This window comes from Coregonus lavaretus (genome assembly GCF_964263955.1).
Source record: "Coregonus lavaretus genome assembly, chromosome: 7".
Taxonomy (NCBI): domain Eukaryota; kingdom Metazoa; phylum Chordata; class Actinopteri; order Salmoniformes; family Salmonidae; genus Coregonus; species Coregonus lavaretus.
This window is the reverse complement of record NC_139994.1, coordinates 32,589,019-32,609,125: the sequence shown is the minus strand read 5'-3', so window position 1 is coordinate 32,609,125 and position 20,107 is coordinate 32,589,019. Positions and strand designations below refer to the sequence as shown.

The 20,107-nt window shown below is 42.8% G+C and overlaps 1 protein-coding gene across 1 annotated transcript in view; it reads right to left on the bottom strand.

Moving 5' to 3' along the window:
• The window catches only part of skic2 (SKI2 subunit of superkiller complex), a 33,322-nt gene that overhangs the window by 8,066 nt on the left and 5,149 nt on the right, over positions 1-20,107 (bottom strand). Inside the window, exons 7-25 of the mRNA XM_084165468.1 lie at positions 19,822-19,875; positions 19,563-19,726; positions 19,265-19,426; positions 18,869-19,014; positions 18,529-18,675; positions 16,435-16,519; positions 16,207-16,313; positions 15,104-15,250; positions 14,596-14,692; positions 12,959-13,171; positions 12,622-12,732; positions 10,749-10,860; positions 8,530-8,648; positions 6,004-6,135; positions 4,081-4,218; positions 3,779-3,883; positions 3,523-3,658; positions 3,086-3,212; positions 2,558-2,768 (exon numbers count right to left, since the gene is read on the bottom strand). Of these exons, the coding sequence (XP_084021594.1) occupies positions 2,558-2,768; positions 3,086-3,212; positions 3,523-3,658; positions 3,779-3,883; positions 4,081-4,218; positions 6,004-6,135; positions 8,530-8,648; positions 10,749-10,860; positions 12,622-12,732; positions 12,959-13,171; positions 14,596-14,692; positions 15,104-15,250; positions 16,207-16,313; positions 16,435-16,519; positions 18,529-18,675; positions 18,869-19,014; positions 19,265-19,426; positions 19,563-19,726; positions 19,822-19,875 (2,513 nt within the window). The remainder of the gene's footprint in view (positions 1-2,557; positions 2,769-3,085; positions 3,213-3,522; positions 3,659-3,778; positions 3,884-4,080; positions 4,219-6,003; positions 6,136-8,529; positions 8,649-10,748; positions 10,861-12,621; positions 12,733-12,958; positions 13,172-14,595; positions 14,693-15,103; positions 15,251-16,206; positions 16,314-16,434; positions 16,520-18,528; positions 18,676-18,868; positions 19,015-19,264; positions 19,427-19,562; positions 19,727-19,821; positions 19,876-20,107) is intronic.

Genomic DNA, 20,107 nt, shown 5'->3' with positions numbered 1-20,107 from the left:
GTTCGATCGGGTTCAAGTCCGGGCTCTGGCTGGGCCACTCAAGGACATTCAGAGACTTGTCCCGAAGCCACTCCTGCGTTGTCTTGGCTGTGTGCTTAGGGTTGTTGTCCTGTTGGAAGGTGAACCTTCGCCCCAGTCTGAGGTCCTGAGAGCTCTAGAGCAGGTTTTCATCAAGGATCTCTCTGTACTTTGCTCCGTTCATCTTTCCCTCGATCCTGATTAGTCTCCCAGTCCCTGCTGCTGAAAAACATCCCCACAGCATAATGCTGCCATCACCATGCTTCACCGTAGGGATGGTGCCAGGTTTCCTCCAGAAGTGACGCTTGGCATTCAGGCCAAAGAGTTCAATCTTGGTTTCATCAGACCAGATAATCTTGTTTCTCATGGTCTGAGAGTCTTTAGGTGCCTTTTGGCAAACTCCAAGCGGGCTGTCATGTACCTTTTACTGAGGAGTGGCTTCCGTCTGGCCACTCTACCATAAAGGCCTGATTGGTGAAGTGTTGCAGAGATGGTTGTCCTTCTGGAAGGTTCTCCCATCTCCACAGATGAACTCTAGAGCTCTGTCAGAGTGACCATCGGGTTCTTGGTCACCTCCTTCTCCCCCGATTGCTCAGTTTGGCAGGGCGGCCAGCTCTAGGAAGAGTCTTGGTGGTTCCAAACTTCTTCCATTTAAGAATGATGGAGGCCACTGTGTTCTTGGGGGCCTTCAATGCTGCAGAAATTTGTTGGTACCCTTCCCCAGATCTGTGCCGACACAATCCTGTCTCGGAGCTCTATGGACAATTCCTTCGACCTCATGGCTTTGTTTCTGCTCTGACATGACCTGTCAACTGTTGGACCTTATATAGAGAGGTGTGTGCCTTTCCAAATAATGTCCAATTAATTGAATTTACCACAGGTGGACTCCAATGAAGTTGTAGAAACATCAATGATGATCAATGGAAACAGGATGCACCTGAGCTCAATTTCGAGTCTCATAGCAATGGGTCTGAATACTTATTTAAATAAGGTATTTCTATTTTGTATTTGTAATACATTTGTACAAATTTCTAAAAACCTGTTTTCGCTTTGTCATTATGGGGGATTGTATGTAGATTGATGAGGGGAAAAAACAATTTAATACATTTTAGAATAAGGCTGTAATGTAACAAAATGTGAAAGGAGTCAAGGGGTCTGAATACTTTCCGAATTATTGGACCCCTTGATAAAGATAAGCAAAAAAGAATGTATAAAATAAATAATACAACTACTGAGCTATATTGTATACTACAGATAATTGAACAATTATATTATTTTATACTAATACAATTGTTTAGAGAAAGAGATTTTGTTTAACAAGTAATAATATATATTTTATTTTATTTATTATTGGATCCCCTGTTTTCTAAAATGTTCTATGAGATTGGAGAACACATTGGGAGGGATCGTAGGCCATTCCTCCATACAGAATCTTTCCAGATCCTTGATATCCTTCATCTGTGCTTATGGACTGCCCTCTTCAATTCAAACCACAGGTTTTCAATGGGGTTCAAGTCCAGAGACTCCTTATAAAATACCCATTTTGGACACTGCACGTTATTAGAGAGAGAGGATAGCTCACACACACTATCGCTACCTCCCAAAGAAATTGGAGCCCAGCAGCAGCAGCACCACAGCCTACTGTCTGACTGAGCCATGGATCGAATGATATGCAGTCCTAATGCATCCCCTCAGTGAGACAGACAGTGGTGATGTGTGACTCTGCACTGCCTAAACAGGTCATTATAGAATTCCCTGCTCTGCTGTTCTCATCTCATCCTTATCCTGGAACAAGGCGGTAGACTTGCACGAGCCGGAACGGCTCATATGAGCAGGAGCCTATCTCCTGGTTCTGTAGCTTGAGTCAGCTTGATGTACAAGTACTTCGCTAGTCTATCGCAGGGCCTAACCCCCAATATATCTCCTTAATGCTGAGTGCCAAGCAGAGACGCAGCGGGTCCCATTTTTACAGTCTTTGTTATGACTCGGCTGGGGATCGAACTCCCAACCTTCTAATCTCAGGGCTGACACTAACCACAAGGCCACTGAGTTGGCCACTGAACAAGGCAGGGAAATATCTAACAAGGCTTAGTTTTACAATGCTTAGTGCAGGCCCAAAGAAATTACAGTCTGATGTAATTACTATGAGAAATCAGTATAGAAAGAGGCCAGGGCTTGTATTCATAAAGTGTCACAGAGTAGGAGTGTTGATCTAGGATCAGGTCCACACTGTCCATGTAATCGAATTCATTATGATCAAAAAGACAATAAGGGATCCTATATCAGCATTCCTACTCTGAGACCCTTTGTTAATACGGGCCCCGGGCTATTGATTGAAACAAAGAAAGAAGGGAGAGAGAATGAAGTGGAAAAGATAGAGGGAAAGAGAGGCAGACAGAGGAGGACGCAGGTGTGTGGAGACAGTCAGTCTGTCAGACCTGTCTCTGTTCATTATATGAGTGCTCCAACATCATTACTGCAATGTCAGGACAGTGTTTGGAAGTGACACTCACACACAAACGCACATGCGCACACACACCTGTTCTGAGAAGGTGGGTGAGTGGATGCAGTTGAAGTCTTTGAGGCTGTCCTGCAGCACGCGCAGCCTTATGGTGCCCTCCACCACATCCACACTCTTCAGCTGGAAGTCGTTCACTGGGTCAAGGGTCACCAACCCGCCTGGGTTGGCCTCCGCCAATCGCAGGAGCTCCTGGGTTGCCGTGGAGATGGCTTGGCCCGGAGGATCAAGCCTGTGAGAAATGGAACGAGGGGGAAAGGATGGAAGGAAGGAGGGAAAGATGAAAATAGACTCAAGAGTGGTGTCTCTTTTTTCTGTGCAACAAAGATGCTATTCGAAAAAGGAAGGTAGATGGATAGACACTTGAGTGGTCATGATGACATCACACATATAAACACCTCCTTTGCCTAGATAAACATGGTTGTGTTGGCTTAGTGGAGCGACAATGTGCAAAAAGGCTGAAACATACTGTATACGCTACATGATAATGCATGAATGCACACACACACACACACACACACAGTGTCACACATACACTGACACACACACCTGAAGCGCGGCTGCTGTCTCTTGTTGTAGTTGTCGATGATTCGGTCAGGGATCACCTTAAGGGTCTTGACTGTGATGGCTGACACGTCCTGTAGCTTCAGCTTCTGGACCGTGTGACTACAGGGACCTAATCGGCGGATCATACAGAACATACAAAATCGTTATCGGTTATTCAGTTTAAGCTTATGTGGGCTTGTTAGTTAGTGTTAGCGTGTGTGTGTGTTTAAGTAGCCGTGTGTGTATTCAAATAGCTGTGTGTGTGTGTTCAAATAGCCGTGTGTTTGTGTGTTTAGGCAGCGGTGTGCGTGTGTGTGTTTATTGGTAAATGTGTCTGTCTCTAATAGGGAGAGGATGAGCATCAATCAGTGTGTGTGTGTGTGTGTGTGTGTGTGTGTGCGCATGCATGTTTGCATAAATAAATATGTGCATGAACTGACCTTCAGGTATAAAGAGGGCAGTGTTGTAGAGGTGGGGGAAGGCACTGGCGTTGAGGCTGTCCCCTCTTCCCTCCTCGTTGCCTTTCTCACAGATGATGAGAGCAGTAAACGTACGATTCACTGAGTCGCTGGACACCTGGGAGAGAAATTAAAGAACGGAAGGGTGAGAAAGGAGAATGATAAATGCATTACATGCCTTTGTCACCTAAAAAAAGTTGCATTCCACACACACAGACAGACAAACAGACACACACACCTGTAGGAGGACTCCGAGGGCGTTGAAGTGCTGTTTGTTGTTGACCACTACCACCCGTCCCACGGAGAGAGCTTTCAACCCATTCACGGACCCCAGAACTGCACACTGAAAGATGGACAATTAACAAATCTTAGTGATGTTGTAATTTTTTTCAGATGACACTTTTGCACATTCAATTATATTGAGTTGTTTTGTGAAGTAGTTTGAGCTTGAGTGTTTTAAGATAGTGTGTGTCTGTCTGTGGGCACGTGTGTCTTTGTGTGTGTGTGTGTGTGCGCCTCTACAGTATGTTGTGTGTGTACCTGCAGCGCCTCAGCGGTGATGCGTAGCTCAGTGACAGTGTAGTAGTATGGCAGCAGGTCAGACAGCTGACCCTCCATGTCCAGAGGAGGGAGAGAGGACAGAGTCTGTTTCAACTGACCTATCTGCTGCTCATGGGCCTGAGAGAAAGACAGGAGAAGGAGGAAAACATAAGATATACTTTTATTAGTTCATATGGACTGGGAATTTGTCTTCTGCTTTTTTTGTTTTCAAACCCCTCTGATATACACACACAAATACAAACAAACATACAGTAGCAGTCAAAAGTTTGGACACACCTACTCATTCAAGGGTTTTTCTTTATTTTTTACTATTTTCTACATTGTAGAATAATAGTGAAGACATCAAAACTATGAAATAACACATATGGAATCATGTAGTATGCAAAAAAAGTGTTAAACAAATCAAAATGTATTTTATATTTGAGATTCTTCAAATAGCCACCCTTTGCCTTGATGACAGCTTTGCACACTCTTGGCATTCTCTCAACCAGCATCATGAGGTAGTCACCTGTAATGCATTTCAATTAACAGGTGTGCCTTGTTAAAAGTTAATTTGTGGAATTTATTTCCATATTAATGCATTTGAGCCAATCAGTTGTGTTGTGACAAGGTAGGGGGGTATACAGAAGATAGCCCTATTTGGTAAAAGACCAAGTCCATATTATGGCAAGAACTGCTCAAATAAGCAAAGAGAAATGACAGTCCATCATTACTTTAAGACATGAAGGTCAGTCAATACGGAACATTTCAAGAACTTTGGAAGTCCCAGAGTTACCTCTGCTGTAGAGGATACATTCATTAGAGTTACCAGACTCAGAAATTGCAGCCCAAATAAATGCTTCACAGAGTTCAAGTAACAGACACATCTCAAATTGATGCAAAGAAACCATTACTAAAGGACACCAATAAGAAGAAGAGACCTGCTTGTGCCAATAAACACGAGCAATGGACATTAGACCGGTGGAAATGTGTCCTTTGGTCTGGAGTCTAAATTTGAGTTTTTGGTTCAAACCGCTGTGTCTTTGTGAGACACGGTGTGGGTGAACGGATGATCTCCGCATGTGTAGTTCCTACCGTAAAGCATGGAGGAGGTGGTGTTATGGTGTGGGGGTGCTTTGCTGGTGACACTGTCTGTGATTTATTTAGAATTCAAGGCACACTTAACCAGCATGGCTACCACAGCATTCTGCAGCGATACGCCATCCCATCTGGTTTGGGCTTAGTGGGACTATCATTGGTTTTTCAACAGGACAATGTCCCAACACACCTCCAGGCTGTGTAAGGGCTATTTTACCAAGAAGGAGATTGATGGAGTGCTGCATCAGATGACCTGGCTTCCACAATCCATCAACCTCTACCCAATTGAGATGGTTTGGGATGAGTCGGACCGCAGAGTGAAGGAAAAGCAGCCAACAAGTGCTCAGCATAAGTGGGAACTCCTTCAAGACTGTTGGAAAAGCATTCCAGGTGAAGCTGGTTGAGAGAATGCCAAGAGTGTGCAAAGCTGTCATCAAGGCAAAGGGTGGCTATTTGAAGAATCTCAAATATAAAATATATTTTGATTTGTTTAACAATTTTTTGGTTACTACATGATTCCATATGTGTTATTTCATAGTTTTGATGTCTTCACTATTAATCTACAATGTAGAAAATAGTAAAAATAAAGAAAAACCCTTGAATGAGTAGGTGTGTCCAAACTTTTGACTGGTACTGTAAATATTTCATATATTTACCAAAACATATATGGGGTATTGGAAATTATGCAGACAATTACATTGATGGAAATCTATCTGCAATATTAAAGCTAATCACATTTTTTAAAACTGGTAGTCCTCAACTGTCGTGTCATCCATTATCTCTAGTATTTTGTCCCAAGTGCTTGTGGGTAATGTAGTACAGTACCTGTGTGTCTCTGTGGCTCTCAGAGAAGCTCCTCCTCATCATGTCGGTGACTCGTAGGGCCTCCACACGCAGCAGGTTGAGGATCATGGTGTAGGTCAGCCTGAACTGGGACTGCAGCACTGTGGGCTTCCCCTTGACGACAAAGAAGAAGTGTCATTAAAATGCATGTCACTTCTATGTTGTAGACACTAAAAATAAGAAGAAATGGAGGTAATGGAGCAGGAACCTTTCAATGTTGATCGAGAAAGGTTAGTGCTAGATCACTCAGGGTGGAGGTACGGAGGATGAAGTTGAGTATTTCTAAATCATATAGACAGTTACAATAAGCATTTAGCAATTAGCAAAGCAAACAACTACATTTTCCCCTGATGATCTGATCAGGTAAAACTCTGGGCCATAGTTATACAGTAACAGTTAGCGATTAGTTACCGCTGCTATCTAGCATAAGGCTAAAACAATTGATCCGAAGATTGATCCAACAATGGCAGTTGGCAGCGAGAGGGTGATAGAGAGATATGATCATGTTTCGTACAGTACAGTTTAGAGGATTTTTCATATCCTTGATCTTGCAACAGGAGGACCAATTCAGGATAGAAATAGTCTACTCCAAAGCCCCACATTAAATAGGTTGGTTAAAAATAAGGCCCTTGACAGTTTAATGAGGCACTTGTTTATACTGTACAAGCTAGCATGCAGCAACCCTAGAGGAGCAGTGTATGGCTGTTTCACAAATGGCACCCTATTCCCAAACCCTACATAGTGCACTACTTTTGACCAGTTCCCTATGGGCCCTGAACAAAAGTAGTGCACTACATAGGGCATAGGATGCCAATTGGTACACAGCCTATGTTTTGATGTTCTGTACAATGGAGGAGCACTTACAGGGCGAGCTAGATGGAAACTGTTGAGGGATTTTGGATTTAAATACCAATTATGGGATTTTTATTATCATATCCTTGGTAGAATAGCAATCCCTTTTTAATTCTATGAGCTATCCCCTCACCCTTGGGAAAAGTAAGCCAAGTAATACCCTTGTAAAAAAAGAAGCGACTGATGTAGTGCAGCGGTTCCCAAACCTTTTCTTTCCGGGGACCACCATATAATTGTCAAAAGCTTGCGGAGTAGCAGATTTTTTTAAACATAAAATATTTTAGCGGTCAAATTTAGAATCAATTTGATCAGTGAATGTAAGCGATTAAAGGCCTATTATTACAGATGGATGTTTATTAAACAATTTGTATTGCGAAAAGTAATGTAGAATTGTTAAAAAATCATTAATACTCCCAACTGTGGCAGGTAGCCTAGCGGTTAAAAAGAGTATTGGGCCAGTAACCGAAAGGTCGCTGGTTCGAATCCCCAAGCCTGCAAGGTTGAAAAATCTGCTGTTCTGATGACGTGGACGATGATTAAGGCAATCCCCTGCACCTCTCATATTCAGAGGGGTTGGGTTAAATGAGGAAGACAGATTTCAGTTGAATGCATTCAGTTGTACAACTGACTAGGTATCCCCCTTTCCTTTCCTTTTTGGAAGAAAAAATAAATAAAAAATTGACTTGAAAAAGCAATATCATCTGCCTGGTTCTTAATTGTATCTTTTATTTGCCGCTTCGCTCTGCTCTATGTGCTTATAGAGTACCCTGGGGTTCAGATCAAGTATCATATATGAACAGCATGGACATAGTCTCCAACAAATTATATATATATATATATATTCCTGCTCAAAGCAACATATCACCAATCAATTCAAAATGGAACTAAGATATCGCAACAGTAGATATTAACTGGAGTACTGTCTGGTCCAACATTAACATTCTCATCAAGAAACACAAATCACCAAATGGCCCACTACAATTTGGAATACGAGTTATGAGACTCCCCAAAAACTTTTTCAGATGAACATAAATTCAACCCCCGTCTGTATGCTCTTCCCCCAGGGTACGAGTCCTGGCACATTCATTCATATGGTCTGGGAGTTCCCAGAGGTTTTTTCCTTTTGGCAATCTGTGGCTTCATCATAATCAAGCATTTTGTCTAAATCCATCCCAAGTCTTTCCAATGTGCTACTGCTTAATGATGACTTCACTGAACCTAACATACAGGCAAAGAAGGATTTGGCTTGCCGGCCTAACCGCAGCCAAGAGAATGGTTGCCTTACGATGGCAAGCCACACACATTCTGCCACATCAGCAATGGAGTTCCTCCTTCATGGACATTGCACAACTTAAACTTATCAATCTCTCGACTGCATGGTGCAAAATCAGACAATATTAACATATGGACTACAACACTTAACAGTTTAAAATGACTACTTTGATATATGCACTCAAGTAAGCAGGTCCTGCATGTGGGAAGAGGAAAGGGATGGGGGGGGGGGGTTACATGTGTATAATGTATGTTGGTTTGTTTGTCCTGTCAAACAAAAAATTCTAAAAACTTCAGCACAAAAATAAATCACAGACCACCAGTGGTCCACTGATGTAGTGGTATTGAATGGAAGAAGACAGTACATTCTGATGGAAGCCTTACCAGCATCATGACATGTAGGTCCCCCATTTCATGTACCCCTGACTTGCAGAGGATGATGACAGTGCCTGTGGCATCCAGACCTCTCCTACCTGCTCTACCAGCCATCTGTATATACTCACCTGAGAGAGAGAGCAATAGCGAGAGAGAAGAGAGCGACAGAGAGTGAGTGACAGAGGGAGAGAGAGCGACAGAGAGAGAAAGAAAGTGACAGAGAGAGGCAAATAGGTTAGTCATATGAAACTAAGAGCTCTTAAACATGTAGAAAAACATCCATTCTATTTTCTCCTTTCCACTCAAAAATCTGAGAGAAAGCGAGAGATTGAAGTGGCATCGGATTAAAATACTGCCTGTAAGCACTCATGCTCTGCTTTTCTATCAGTTTCAAAATCTGTGCAAAAATGTGCAAATCAGCTGTTAATTCTAGAGCGCCTTCAACAACATTATTTGGGTCATTCATTGATTTTTCTTTTGCTATAATGAAAGTGTTGATGTTATGTTTGCTTCACAGAGAGAGAGTGAGGGAGACAGACCGACCGACAGAGGCAGGCAGAAAGAGAGAGAGAGAGAGAGAGAGAGAGAGAGAGAGAGAGAGAGAGAGAGAGAGAGAGAGAGAGAGAGAGAGAGAGAGAGAGAGAGAGAGCAGAGCCAGAGCCAGAGCCAGAGCCAGAGCCAGAGCCAGAGCCAGAGCCAGAGCCAGAGCCAGAGCCAGAGCCAGAGCCAGAGCCAGAGCCAGAGCCAGAGCCAGAGCCAGAGCCAGAGCCAGAGCCAGAGCCAGAGCCAGAGCCAGAGCCAGAGCCAGAGCCAGAGCCAGAGCCAGAGCCAGAGCCAGAGCCAGAGCCAGAGCCAGAGCCAGAGCCAGAGCCAGAGCCAGAGCCAGAGCCAGAGAGAGAGAGAGAATGAAAAGGATGTTATGTAGGGATGAAACGGTTCACCAAACCCATGGTTTGGTAGGTATTGTGGTCACGGTTCAGTTTCGGGAACAGCAGGAAAACGAAATTCCAATAGTTACTGTAGTTGATTTTTGTTTATTTAAGAAAATACAAAGTGTTGGTATTCCTGATTCCATATATGATCATGAGTCACATAATGCCTGATGAGGGCACAATCAAGAGTACCAACACTTTGTATTTTCTTAAATGAAAACACATGATTACTCATCAACAACACTAAAAATAAAGTGCAATATCTGTGTGAAACCAATATGTAAACATGGCTCAGACATTGTATTGGCCTATGCTATAACGTTTTCTTAAAAAGAGAAAAATATGCGCACTTCTGTGACTCTCATAAAGGGTGCGTGTCTGTAGCACGGTACTTCTCATTTCCCACTCCGCAGTAATGTGATGGGCTGTCACTGTTAAGTAGCTCTGTGTAGACCTGGAGGTCCATCCATCTGTAGTAAGCGCAACCCAGGGTGCATTAGCCAATTCATTGACAACTTCGGCTTTAGCTTGCTTGTACAGAGCTGGTACTACCTGTTTGCTGAAATGGGTGTGAGAGCGAGAAGCTCGTAACGTTGCTCGAGCACTTTCACGAGGTGATGAAACACCCTTTCTTCTCAACCACCGACAATGGGTGCAAATCAGTGGCTATAAACAGACCTATCTTGTAATTTATTTGGCACGGTCAGAATTAGCTGCGAAGGGCTGCTTGAATGCAGGAGGGAGACAAAGTTGTGTTGTTCTTTTTGTGTTTCCGTCTTACTCCGGTGGTAGGAATACTAGGGTGATGTCTAGATAGGCTATTCTCGTTTAACAGTGGCGACAAACTATCTTTGTCCATCCCCATTGTAATCTACTGGGAAGCCAAATTGTTCCCAAACTGGAGATTTTAACGATGAAGAATCTTCCTGGTTTATCGAACTCACCACTCGCCATAGTACAGAACTAGATCCCGGCTGCGCCTCACAAAAGAACCGTTTGAAATGCGCCAATTAAGATTTGAATTTTGATTACAATTTGCGTATTGGCTGTAGTTGTTTTAACCGAATAGCCTGAAATCTTTTTTTCAGCTGAATTACTCAAGAGGCATAGAACGCAACGTAGGCATAGCCTATAAGCCTAGTGTTTTTATTTTTGTTATATATTTTTAATGTATTCATTACGGTTCACAGTGCAGAACGAAACGAGGTCCCTGTACCGAACGGTTCGGTACTAATACGTGTACCATTAAACCCCTAATGTTGTGTATATAAACGTGTGAGGAGGAAGGGAGAGTACCAGGCAGCAGGTTTCTGAAGCCGGTACCATCGTGTTTCCGTATGCTGTCAAACACCACGGTCCTCGCAGGCATGTTCACTCCCATAGCAAATGTCTCAGTGGCAAACAGAACCTGAGGGATATACATTTATTGTAACGTGTGTTAAGACTTTGTTAAATGCACTTTAAATACACTTTGAGTTGATGAATTTGTCTTCTGCTTTTTTTTGTTTTCAAACCCCTCTGATATACACACACAAATACAAACAAACATACTGTACCAGTCAAACGTTTGGACACACCTACTCATTCCAGGGTTTTTCTTTATTTGTACTATTTTCTACATTGTAGAATAATAGTGAAGACATCAAAACTATGAAATAACACATATGGAATCATGTAGTAACCAAATAAGTGTTAAACAAATCAAAATATATTTTATATTTGAGATTCTTCAAATAGCCACCCTTTGCTTTGATGACAGCTTTGCACACTCTTGGCATTCTCTCAACCAGCTTCATGAGGTAGTCACCTGGAATGCATTTCAATTAACAGGTGTGCCTTGTTAAAAGTTAATTTGTGGAATTTCTTTCCTTCTTAATGCGTTTGAGCCAATCAGTTGTGTTGTGACAAGGTAGGGGTGGAATACAGAAGATAGCCCTATTTGTTAAAAGACCAAGTCCATATTATGGCAAGAACATATTACGGACAGTCCATCCTTACTTTAAGACATGAAGGTCAGTCAATCCGGAAAATGTCAAGAACTTTGAAAGTTTCTTCAAGTGCAGTTGCAAAAACCATCAAGCGCTTTGATGAAACTGGCTCTCATGAGGACTGCCACAGGAAACGAAGACCCAGAGTTACCTCTGCTGCAGAGGATAAGTTAATTAGAGTTAACTGAACCTCAGATTGCAGCCCAAATAAATGCTTCACAGGGTTCAAGTAACAGAGACATCTCGACATCAACTGTTCAGAGGAGAATGCGTGAATCAGGCCTTCAAGGTCAAATTGCTGCAAAGAAACCACTACTAAAGGACACCAATAAGAAGAGACTTGCTTGGGCCAAGAAACATGAGCAATGGACATTAGACCGGTGGAAATCTGTCCTTTGGTCTGATGAGTCCAAATTTGAGATTTTTGGTTCCAACTGCCGTGTCTTTGTGAGACGCAGAGTAGGTGAACGGATGATCTCTGCATGTGTGGTTCCCACCTTGAAGCATGGAGGTGGTGGTGTGACGGTGCTTTGCTGGTGACACTGTCTGTGATTTATTTAGAATTCAAGGCACACTTAACCAGCATGGCTACCACAGCATTCTGCAGCGATACGCCATCCCATCTGGTTTGGGCTTGGTGGGAATATCATTGGTTTTTCAACAGGACAATGACCCAACACACCTCCAGGCTGTGTAAGGGCTATTTGACCAAGAAGGAGAGTGATGGAGTGCTGCATCAGATGACCTGGCCTCCACAATCCCCCGACCTCAACCCAATTGAGCTTGTTTGGGATGAGTTGGACCGCAGAGTGAAGGAAAAGCAGCCAACAACTACTCAGCATATGTGGGAACTCCTTCAAGACTGTTGGAAAAACATTCCTCATGAAGCTGGTTGAGAGAATGCCAAGAGTGTGCAAAGCTGTCATTTTGATTTGTTTAACACTTTTTTGATTACTACATGATTCCATCTGTGTTATTTCATAGTTTTGACATCTTCACTATTATTCTACAATGTAGAAAATAGTAAAAATAAAGAAAAACCCTTGAATGAGTAGGTGTGTCCAAACTTTGGACTGGTACTGTAGGTAGAGGATGTAAGTTAGGACTTGTAATCAGACATGGCATTTCAGGAAATTGACAAATCGTCACACTGATTCAAAAAACAGACCAATACGATTCACCTTTACTAGCCCCCGCGAGAACAGCATCTCAATGACCTCCTTCAGGATTGGCAGGATGCCACTGTGATGCACGCCGATCCCCCTCTTCAGTAGGTCCCTCATCAACAGGATCTACAACATAGGAAGGGTTGGTAACAACAATTCCTAGGTTATATATCCAAAAGTTCAATCTATGTGCTACGATTGGCTATAATATGGAATAATAATTCCGCAGCCCTGTGAGCCGAATTCATTGCATTGTTGATGGTTGCATGAAACATTTTCCAAGGAACAATAGAATATGATAGGCAGGTCTTAGTTCTCCCAGATAACCGGCCCCAGCCAGAGTGCAGCATACCTGGGGCAGCTGGCGGTCCCCTCCCCTGAGGCGGCTCAGGCTCTTCTGGAAAAAGGAGTGGATCTCGCTCTTCTCCACTGAGCTGGTGAGGTCCATGGAGGTTAGAGAGCGGGCATTGTCGTCGCAGCGCGTCCTGGAGAAGGTGAACGCCACCACGGGGGTCTGCTGGCGCTGGGACAGGAAGTGGAGGAGAGAAAGCCACACCGCCCGGTCCTGGTGGAGAGAGATGGAGAGAGGGATGAGAAAATGGAGTGAGAAGGAAAGAGTAAAAAATGATACAGAGAGAAGATGGCCAATGGAGACATGGCAAAGTGGAGAAGATGTTCAAAAACTGACAGAAGACCTATGATGGGAATGAGTGAGTGACAGAGAGAGGGGGCTTTACTTTCGGCTGGTGTTAAGGCGGTGCTAGTGTCAAACGCACGTTCATTGGCAATTTCGACCTGTTAAAGCCAGCTCTCTTCCATTTTCAAACTTGCACAAGGATTGGTAATTTACCTGTCTTTTATCAGCTTGCTTTTGCTCAGATGGGAGGGGTGGAAATATTTGAGGTGTGTCCTTAAAAACGTGATCCAAAGTGCTAATTGCAGGCAGTGCTGGTAGGGATATTTAAGACCAACCAAAAGCTGGTTTAAGCGGTAACGCGGTTGGTTATAGCATGAATTTTGATAGCGGAAACTCAGCCTATCCAGCCGTGACGCACTCTGCCCATTTGTGCATGGAACAAGAGTAATGTGCTTTCGGTGCCTGTATACTTCATATTTAGAAACATATATATTTTATTTTTTCCCCAATTTCATTTTATTTGATTAAAAACCAAGTATAGCCTCAACTGCTCTCAATGAAGGCAATCCTTTTGGGGGTCCTGCCCATTGCAATTTCCAAGTAGTCAAGACTGTTGATAAAGGGTTTGGCTCGTGAAACCTGTTTTCGCTTTGTCATTATGGGTTATTGTGTGTAGATTGATGAGGGAAAAATTTATTTAATCAATTTTAGAATAAGGCTGTAACGTAACAAAATGTGGAAAAAGTCAAGAGGTCTGAATACTTCCGAATGCACTTTATGTATTGTAGAAAGGCCTACATTATTTTAGCCATGCAGCTCCGTTTTAGACGTGCGTAAAACCCTCCATAGTCTGTTGCCTTGTCTGTATTATACGCCTATGAGGAGCAATTATGGTGCCTGTAACTGTATTTAGACATAGCCTATTTGAAATAAGTTGTTGTTTCGTTTTTATTTGAATTTGATTGGACTGCAAACATGTTCAACATATTGTGAAAATATGGGGCAGGCTATTTAACGTACTAGGCTATAACAGACTAACATTCAAACTGGAATTGATGACAACACAATAACTGAAAGACCGTAAATACACAACTTGAAGCAACCACATATTTAGCCATATTTAGCCATGAAGCACGTTCTGATTGGCCAGTGAGGAGGCAAGCCTCGACACACTCACAACTTGTTTACTCATCAAAACCCAGCCCTTTCGCGCCACTGCAAGGAACTGCGCCCACAATTATGGTTGTGAAAATAGCAACAATATTTCTGACACACCCCGGACCTATAGCGCTACTGCCAGCGCTAGGTTTGTTCAAATAGAGCCCAGAGAAAGTAGGGGTGATATTCTGTACCTGGTTGGGTGTAGTGTTCTGAGATGCATTTTTCGTCCCAAAGGACTGGGCGTGTTTACTGGTGCGTTCCTTTTTGGCATCTATAGCAGCATAGTACCTTAAAACAAAGAAACCACCAAACATTAAAAAGTTATCACTACATCACTCTCCATGACAACTAGAGCTGGCCATAAGGACAAAAAGCCATATCACTATAAATTGACTGATTATCACGATAACGATAAATTGAATGATACGTTTACAACAAGAATGTACTTTTTATATTACCTTTAAAACTACTACTACTACTTTGAATGCTGTGGCTATCAATTGTCCTTTTAGCAATAGTAGCAGACATTTTATTTCAAACTTCACATTCCTCTAGTAAAGGCTACTTATCTTTATTATCGATATCAGTAAACTGTCCTCGATAAATTGTCGGTTCGGTCGGTATGGATCATTTTCTGATTATCATCCAAGTTGTTATGAGGCCAGGTGTGTGTGTGTGTGTGTGTGTGTGTGTACTTACCCTTTGGTTTGGAAGTTGCCTGTAGGGTCCAGCAGTAGGAACATCTCCTTCTGGGTCTTGGTGCTGTTGCCAGTGTACAGGTAATGTTCCAGAGGCACAGGTCTCTTCGCTGTGCTGATCACGTAGATGTGCTTCTTCTTAATGCGCCTGGAAAGGAGAGGGGGAAGGGAGAGGAGAAACTAAAGCATCCATACACAACTCAAAGACATCATTCCACTCATAGACTAGAGGCCAAGCACAACATTGAACACACACTATAAATGCTCCATACTGTGACCATAGCAACGGCTATTACTGTCCTTTACCTAGGGCCAGGAGTTTTTTCTAACCACACGACTTGACCAACAAATACTCTGGGCCCTTGAACTAGGGCCCAGAGTTCTTCCTCAGTAGGTCATGTACTCAAGAAAACTTGCATGGTTTAACAGTGTCTTTCCCAACATACACTACATGACCAAAGGTATGTGGACACCTGCTCGTCGAACATCTCATTCCAAAATCATAGGCATTAATATGGAGTTGGTCCCCCCTTTGCTGCTATAACAGCCTCCACTATTCTGGGAAGGCTTTCCACTAGATGTGGGAACATTGCTGCGGGGACTTGCTTTACACCACTCCAGCTGACGCTTGGCAATGCGCATGATGATCTTAGGCTTGTGTGTGGCTGCTCAGCCATGGAACCCCATTTCATGAAGCTCCCGGCGAACAGTTATTTTGCTGACGTTGCTTCCAGATGCAGTTTGGAACTCGGTAGTGAGTGTTGCAAATACCGAGTTCCAGCACTCGGCGGTCCCATTCTGTTAGCTTGTGTGGCCTACCACTTCGCGACTGAGCCATTGTTACTCCTAGACGTTTCCACTTCACAATAACACCACTTACAGTTGACCGGGGCAGCTCTAGCACAGCAGAAATTTGACTATGGAGGTTGCATGGCTGTGTGCTCGATTTTATACACCTGTCAGAAACGGGTGTGGCTGAAATAGCTGAATCAACTAATGTGTCCACATACTTTTGTATATATAGAGTACATGCTTTGGGTTTGGTGATGACAGGTGTTAAGATGGGGTGATCAGGAGAACAGTAGGCAATAGTTGACAACGTACCCGATCCACTCACTGAACTCCACAGCGTTAGGGACAGTGGCACTCAGCAGAATAATGCTGACGTGGTCGGGTAACATGATCAAAACTTCCTCCCACACCACTCCTCTCTAAGAAGGAGAGAAAAACAGAAAGGGAGGGAAAGAAAACGGAAGAGAATGAGATTTAGTGACATGTGATTGACTAAAACAGTGAGAGGGGAAGGTTTTGAGACTGAGGCTTCTCTGTTACCTCAGCATCATTGATGTAGTGAACCTCGTCAAAGATCACCCACTCTAAATCTCTGATGACCTCTGAACCGTTATAGAGCATGGACCTACAAGAGAGAGAGGGAGGGAGAATGTGTCAGTCAAACAGTATATGGAAAAGCATCACTCAGTGTTACATAGAGTTAGTAAGCTGAAGTGGCTTGCGAAAGTATTCAACCCTCTTGGCATTTTTCCTATTTTGTGGCCTTACAACCTGGAATTAAAATTGATTTTTGGGGGGTTTGTATCATTTGATTTACACAACATGCCTACCACTTTGAAGATGCAAAATATTTTTTCTTGTGAAACAAACAAGAAATAAGACAAAAAAACGGAAAACTTGAGCGTGCATAACTATTCACCCCCCCAAAGTCAATACTATGTAGAGCCACCTTTTGCAGCAATTACAGCTGCAAGTCTCTTGGTGTATGTCTCTATAAGCTTGGCACATCTAGCCATTGGGATTTTTGCCCATTCTTCAAGGCAACACTGCTCCAGCTCCTTCAAGTTGGATGGGTTCCGCTGGTGTACAGCAATCTTTAAGTCATACCACAGATTCTCAATTGGATTGAGGTCTGGGCTTTGACTAGGCCATTCCAAGACATTTAAATGTTTCCCCTTAAACCACTCCAGTGTTGCTTTAGCAGTATGCTTTGGGTCATTGTCCTGCTGGAAGGTGAACCTCTGTCCCAGTGTCAAATCTCTGGAAGAATCCCTCAAGAATTTCCCTGTATTTAACGCCATCCATCATTCCTTCAATTCTGACCAGTTTCACAGTCCCTGCCGATGAAAAACATTCCCACAGCATGATGCTGCCACCACCATGCTTCACTGTGGGGATGGTGTTCTCTGGGTAATTAGAGGTGTTGGGTTTGCGCCAGACATAGCGTTTTCCTTGATGGCCAAAAAGCTCAATTTTAGTCTCATCTGACCAGAGTACCTTCTTCCATATGTTTGGGGAGTCTCCCACATGCCTTTGGCGAACACCAAACGTGTTTGCTTATTTTTTTCTTTAAGCAATGGCTTTTTTTCTGGCCACTCTTCCGTAAAGCCCAGCTCTGGGGAGTGTACGGCTTAAAGTGGTCCTATGGACAGATGCCTCAATCTCTGCTGTGGAGCTTTGCAGCTCCTTCAGGGTTATCTTTGGTCTCTTTGTTGCCTCTCTGATTAATGCCCTCCTTGCCTGGTCCGTGAATTTTGGTGGCCGGCCCTCTCTTGGCAGGTTGGTTGTGGTGCCATATTCTTTCAATTTTTTAATAATGGATTTAATGGTGCTCTGTGGGATGTTCAAAGTTTCAGATATTTTTTTATAACCCAATCCTGATCTGTACTTCTCCACAACTTTGTCCCTGACCTGTTTGGAGAGCTCCTTGGTCTTTATGGTGCCCCTTGCTTAGTGGTGTTGCAGACTCTGGGGCCTTTCAGAACAGGGGTATATATACTGAGATCATGTGACAGATCATGTGACACTTAGATTGCACACAGGTGGACTTTATATAACTAATTATGTGACTTCTGAAGGTAATTGGTTGCACCAGATCTTATTTAGGGGCTTCATAGCAAAGGGGGTGAATACATATGCACGCACCACTTTTCCTTTATTTATTTTTTTAGAATGTTTTGAAACAAGTTACTTTTTTCATTACACTTCACCAATTTGGACTATTTTGTGTATGTCCATTACATGAAATACAAATACAAATCCATTTAAATTACAGGTTGTAATGCAACAAAATAGGAAAAACGCCAAGGGGGCTGAATACTTTTGCAAGGCACTGTATAGGCCTACATGGCTAGGGGTATGTCAATACATGACCATGGTATGCGTTCAATTAGACAGTATAAAAACAGTGTTCCATAGGGTTAATGTGTGATATAATGTGCAATTTTATATTATAATGTATAATGTTTGGTGTATATGATGTACTGTATATGTTACAATCCCCCATAGAGCGGAGCTTGGTCCTGGAGGTGTGGAGGTATAATGTGATATAGTGTGATATAATGTGTACAGTTATCTAATAATGTGTAATGTTTTATAAGTGATGTATATGATGTACTGTATATGTTACGTCACCTCAATATCTCAGTGGTCATGATGAGACAGGAGGCTTCAGGACTCAGTTGGACGTCCCCGGTCAGCAGCCCCACGTCCCCAAAGGTGGTCTTGAAGTCCCGGAACTTCTGATTGGACAGCGCCTTGATGGGGGAGGTATAGATGGTCCTATCAGAAGGTGCAAATAGATGGAGAGGTTAGATTGCACCAGATGTGATTGGATGGCCCAACATGGAAAACAGGGAACAAGTCCATTTCCAATTTGTCTATTTCAACATCAGGAGTTTCTAATATATCCCATATTTATATCCTGTTGGATTAAAGATTTTAGAGAGGATGACAAACGTGTAAACACACACACCTGGTCATGTGCTTCTGTGAGAGTGCTATGGCGTATTCGGCCACCACGGTTTTGCCTGCTGATGTGTGAGCTGCCACAAACACAGACTCATGGGCCTCCAGCCTCAACACTGCCTGCTTCTGGAACACGTCCAACTCAAAGGGATACTGGGAGAGACAGGGAGAGGTGGGAATCACATTAGTATTGTGGAATGAACAAGGTTCTGTGCCAATAAGGGAATAGACTGTAATAATGTCATAACACTATAAAACAAAACCCTGTAATATGTGTAGGTATCAGATCATTTCAATGACCAGGCTTCTTTAATCTACATAGGACTAATGAACACATTAATCATCGACATATTCAACTTCATTAATCAAACCACCAACATATTTTGTAATTACAGCACAGTACCTTGAAGGCAGGGTTCGGGATCCGTTTATAGAAGTCACCGCAGGGGGAGGTGATGTCTACTGGGATTGCCCATCTCTTCTTCTCCTCCTGGCCCTCTCCTGGTTTGGTCGTTCCTCCATCTTTCTTCTCTGTAGAGGTGATCCCAGGTGTAGAGGGAGAGTCCTATAGGAGGAAATAGACAACCACCTTTCAATATATGAACATGACAAACCACAGAAGCTAAGTTAGATGGGAGATACATTTGAGATGTAGATCGTATTTGTCAATAAACAACAGAAAAAATGTATTTATTCAATACCTTGATCCCCAGGTCTTCCAGGCTGTTGGTTCTGGGTAGCTTTGGAGCGTTTCCACTTCCGTGACCTTTCTCCTTCTCTTCTGCCTCAGGCTGGGAGTCTACGATGTCATCAAAGGTGGACAGGAGGGACAGGAGGTTGATTTCTCCCTTTGTGGTTTTGGCATCTTTATAGAGAATTTAAAAAAGAAAGAAAATGTATTATATATTTATTCAAGCCAAGTCAAGAGGATAACCTTTAGGAACAAATGTCCATTCAAACCTTTGTCACTGAAGTCCATCCCAACTTTCAGTCCAGGGGGCACTGTGAGTAACCCTAAGGTAAAGGGAAATACATACACTACCAGTCAAAAGTTTGGACACACTCATTCAAGGGTTTTTCTTTATTTTTACTATTTTCTACATTGTAGAATAATAGTGAAGATGTCAAAACTATGAAATAACAGATGGAATCATGTAGTAACCAAAAAAGTGTTAAACAAATCAAAATATATTTTATATTTGAGATTATTCAAATAGCCACTCTTTGCCTTGATGACAGCTTTGCA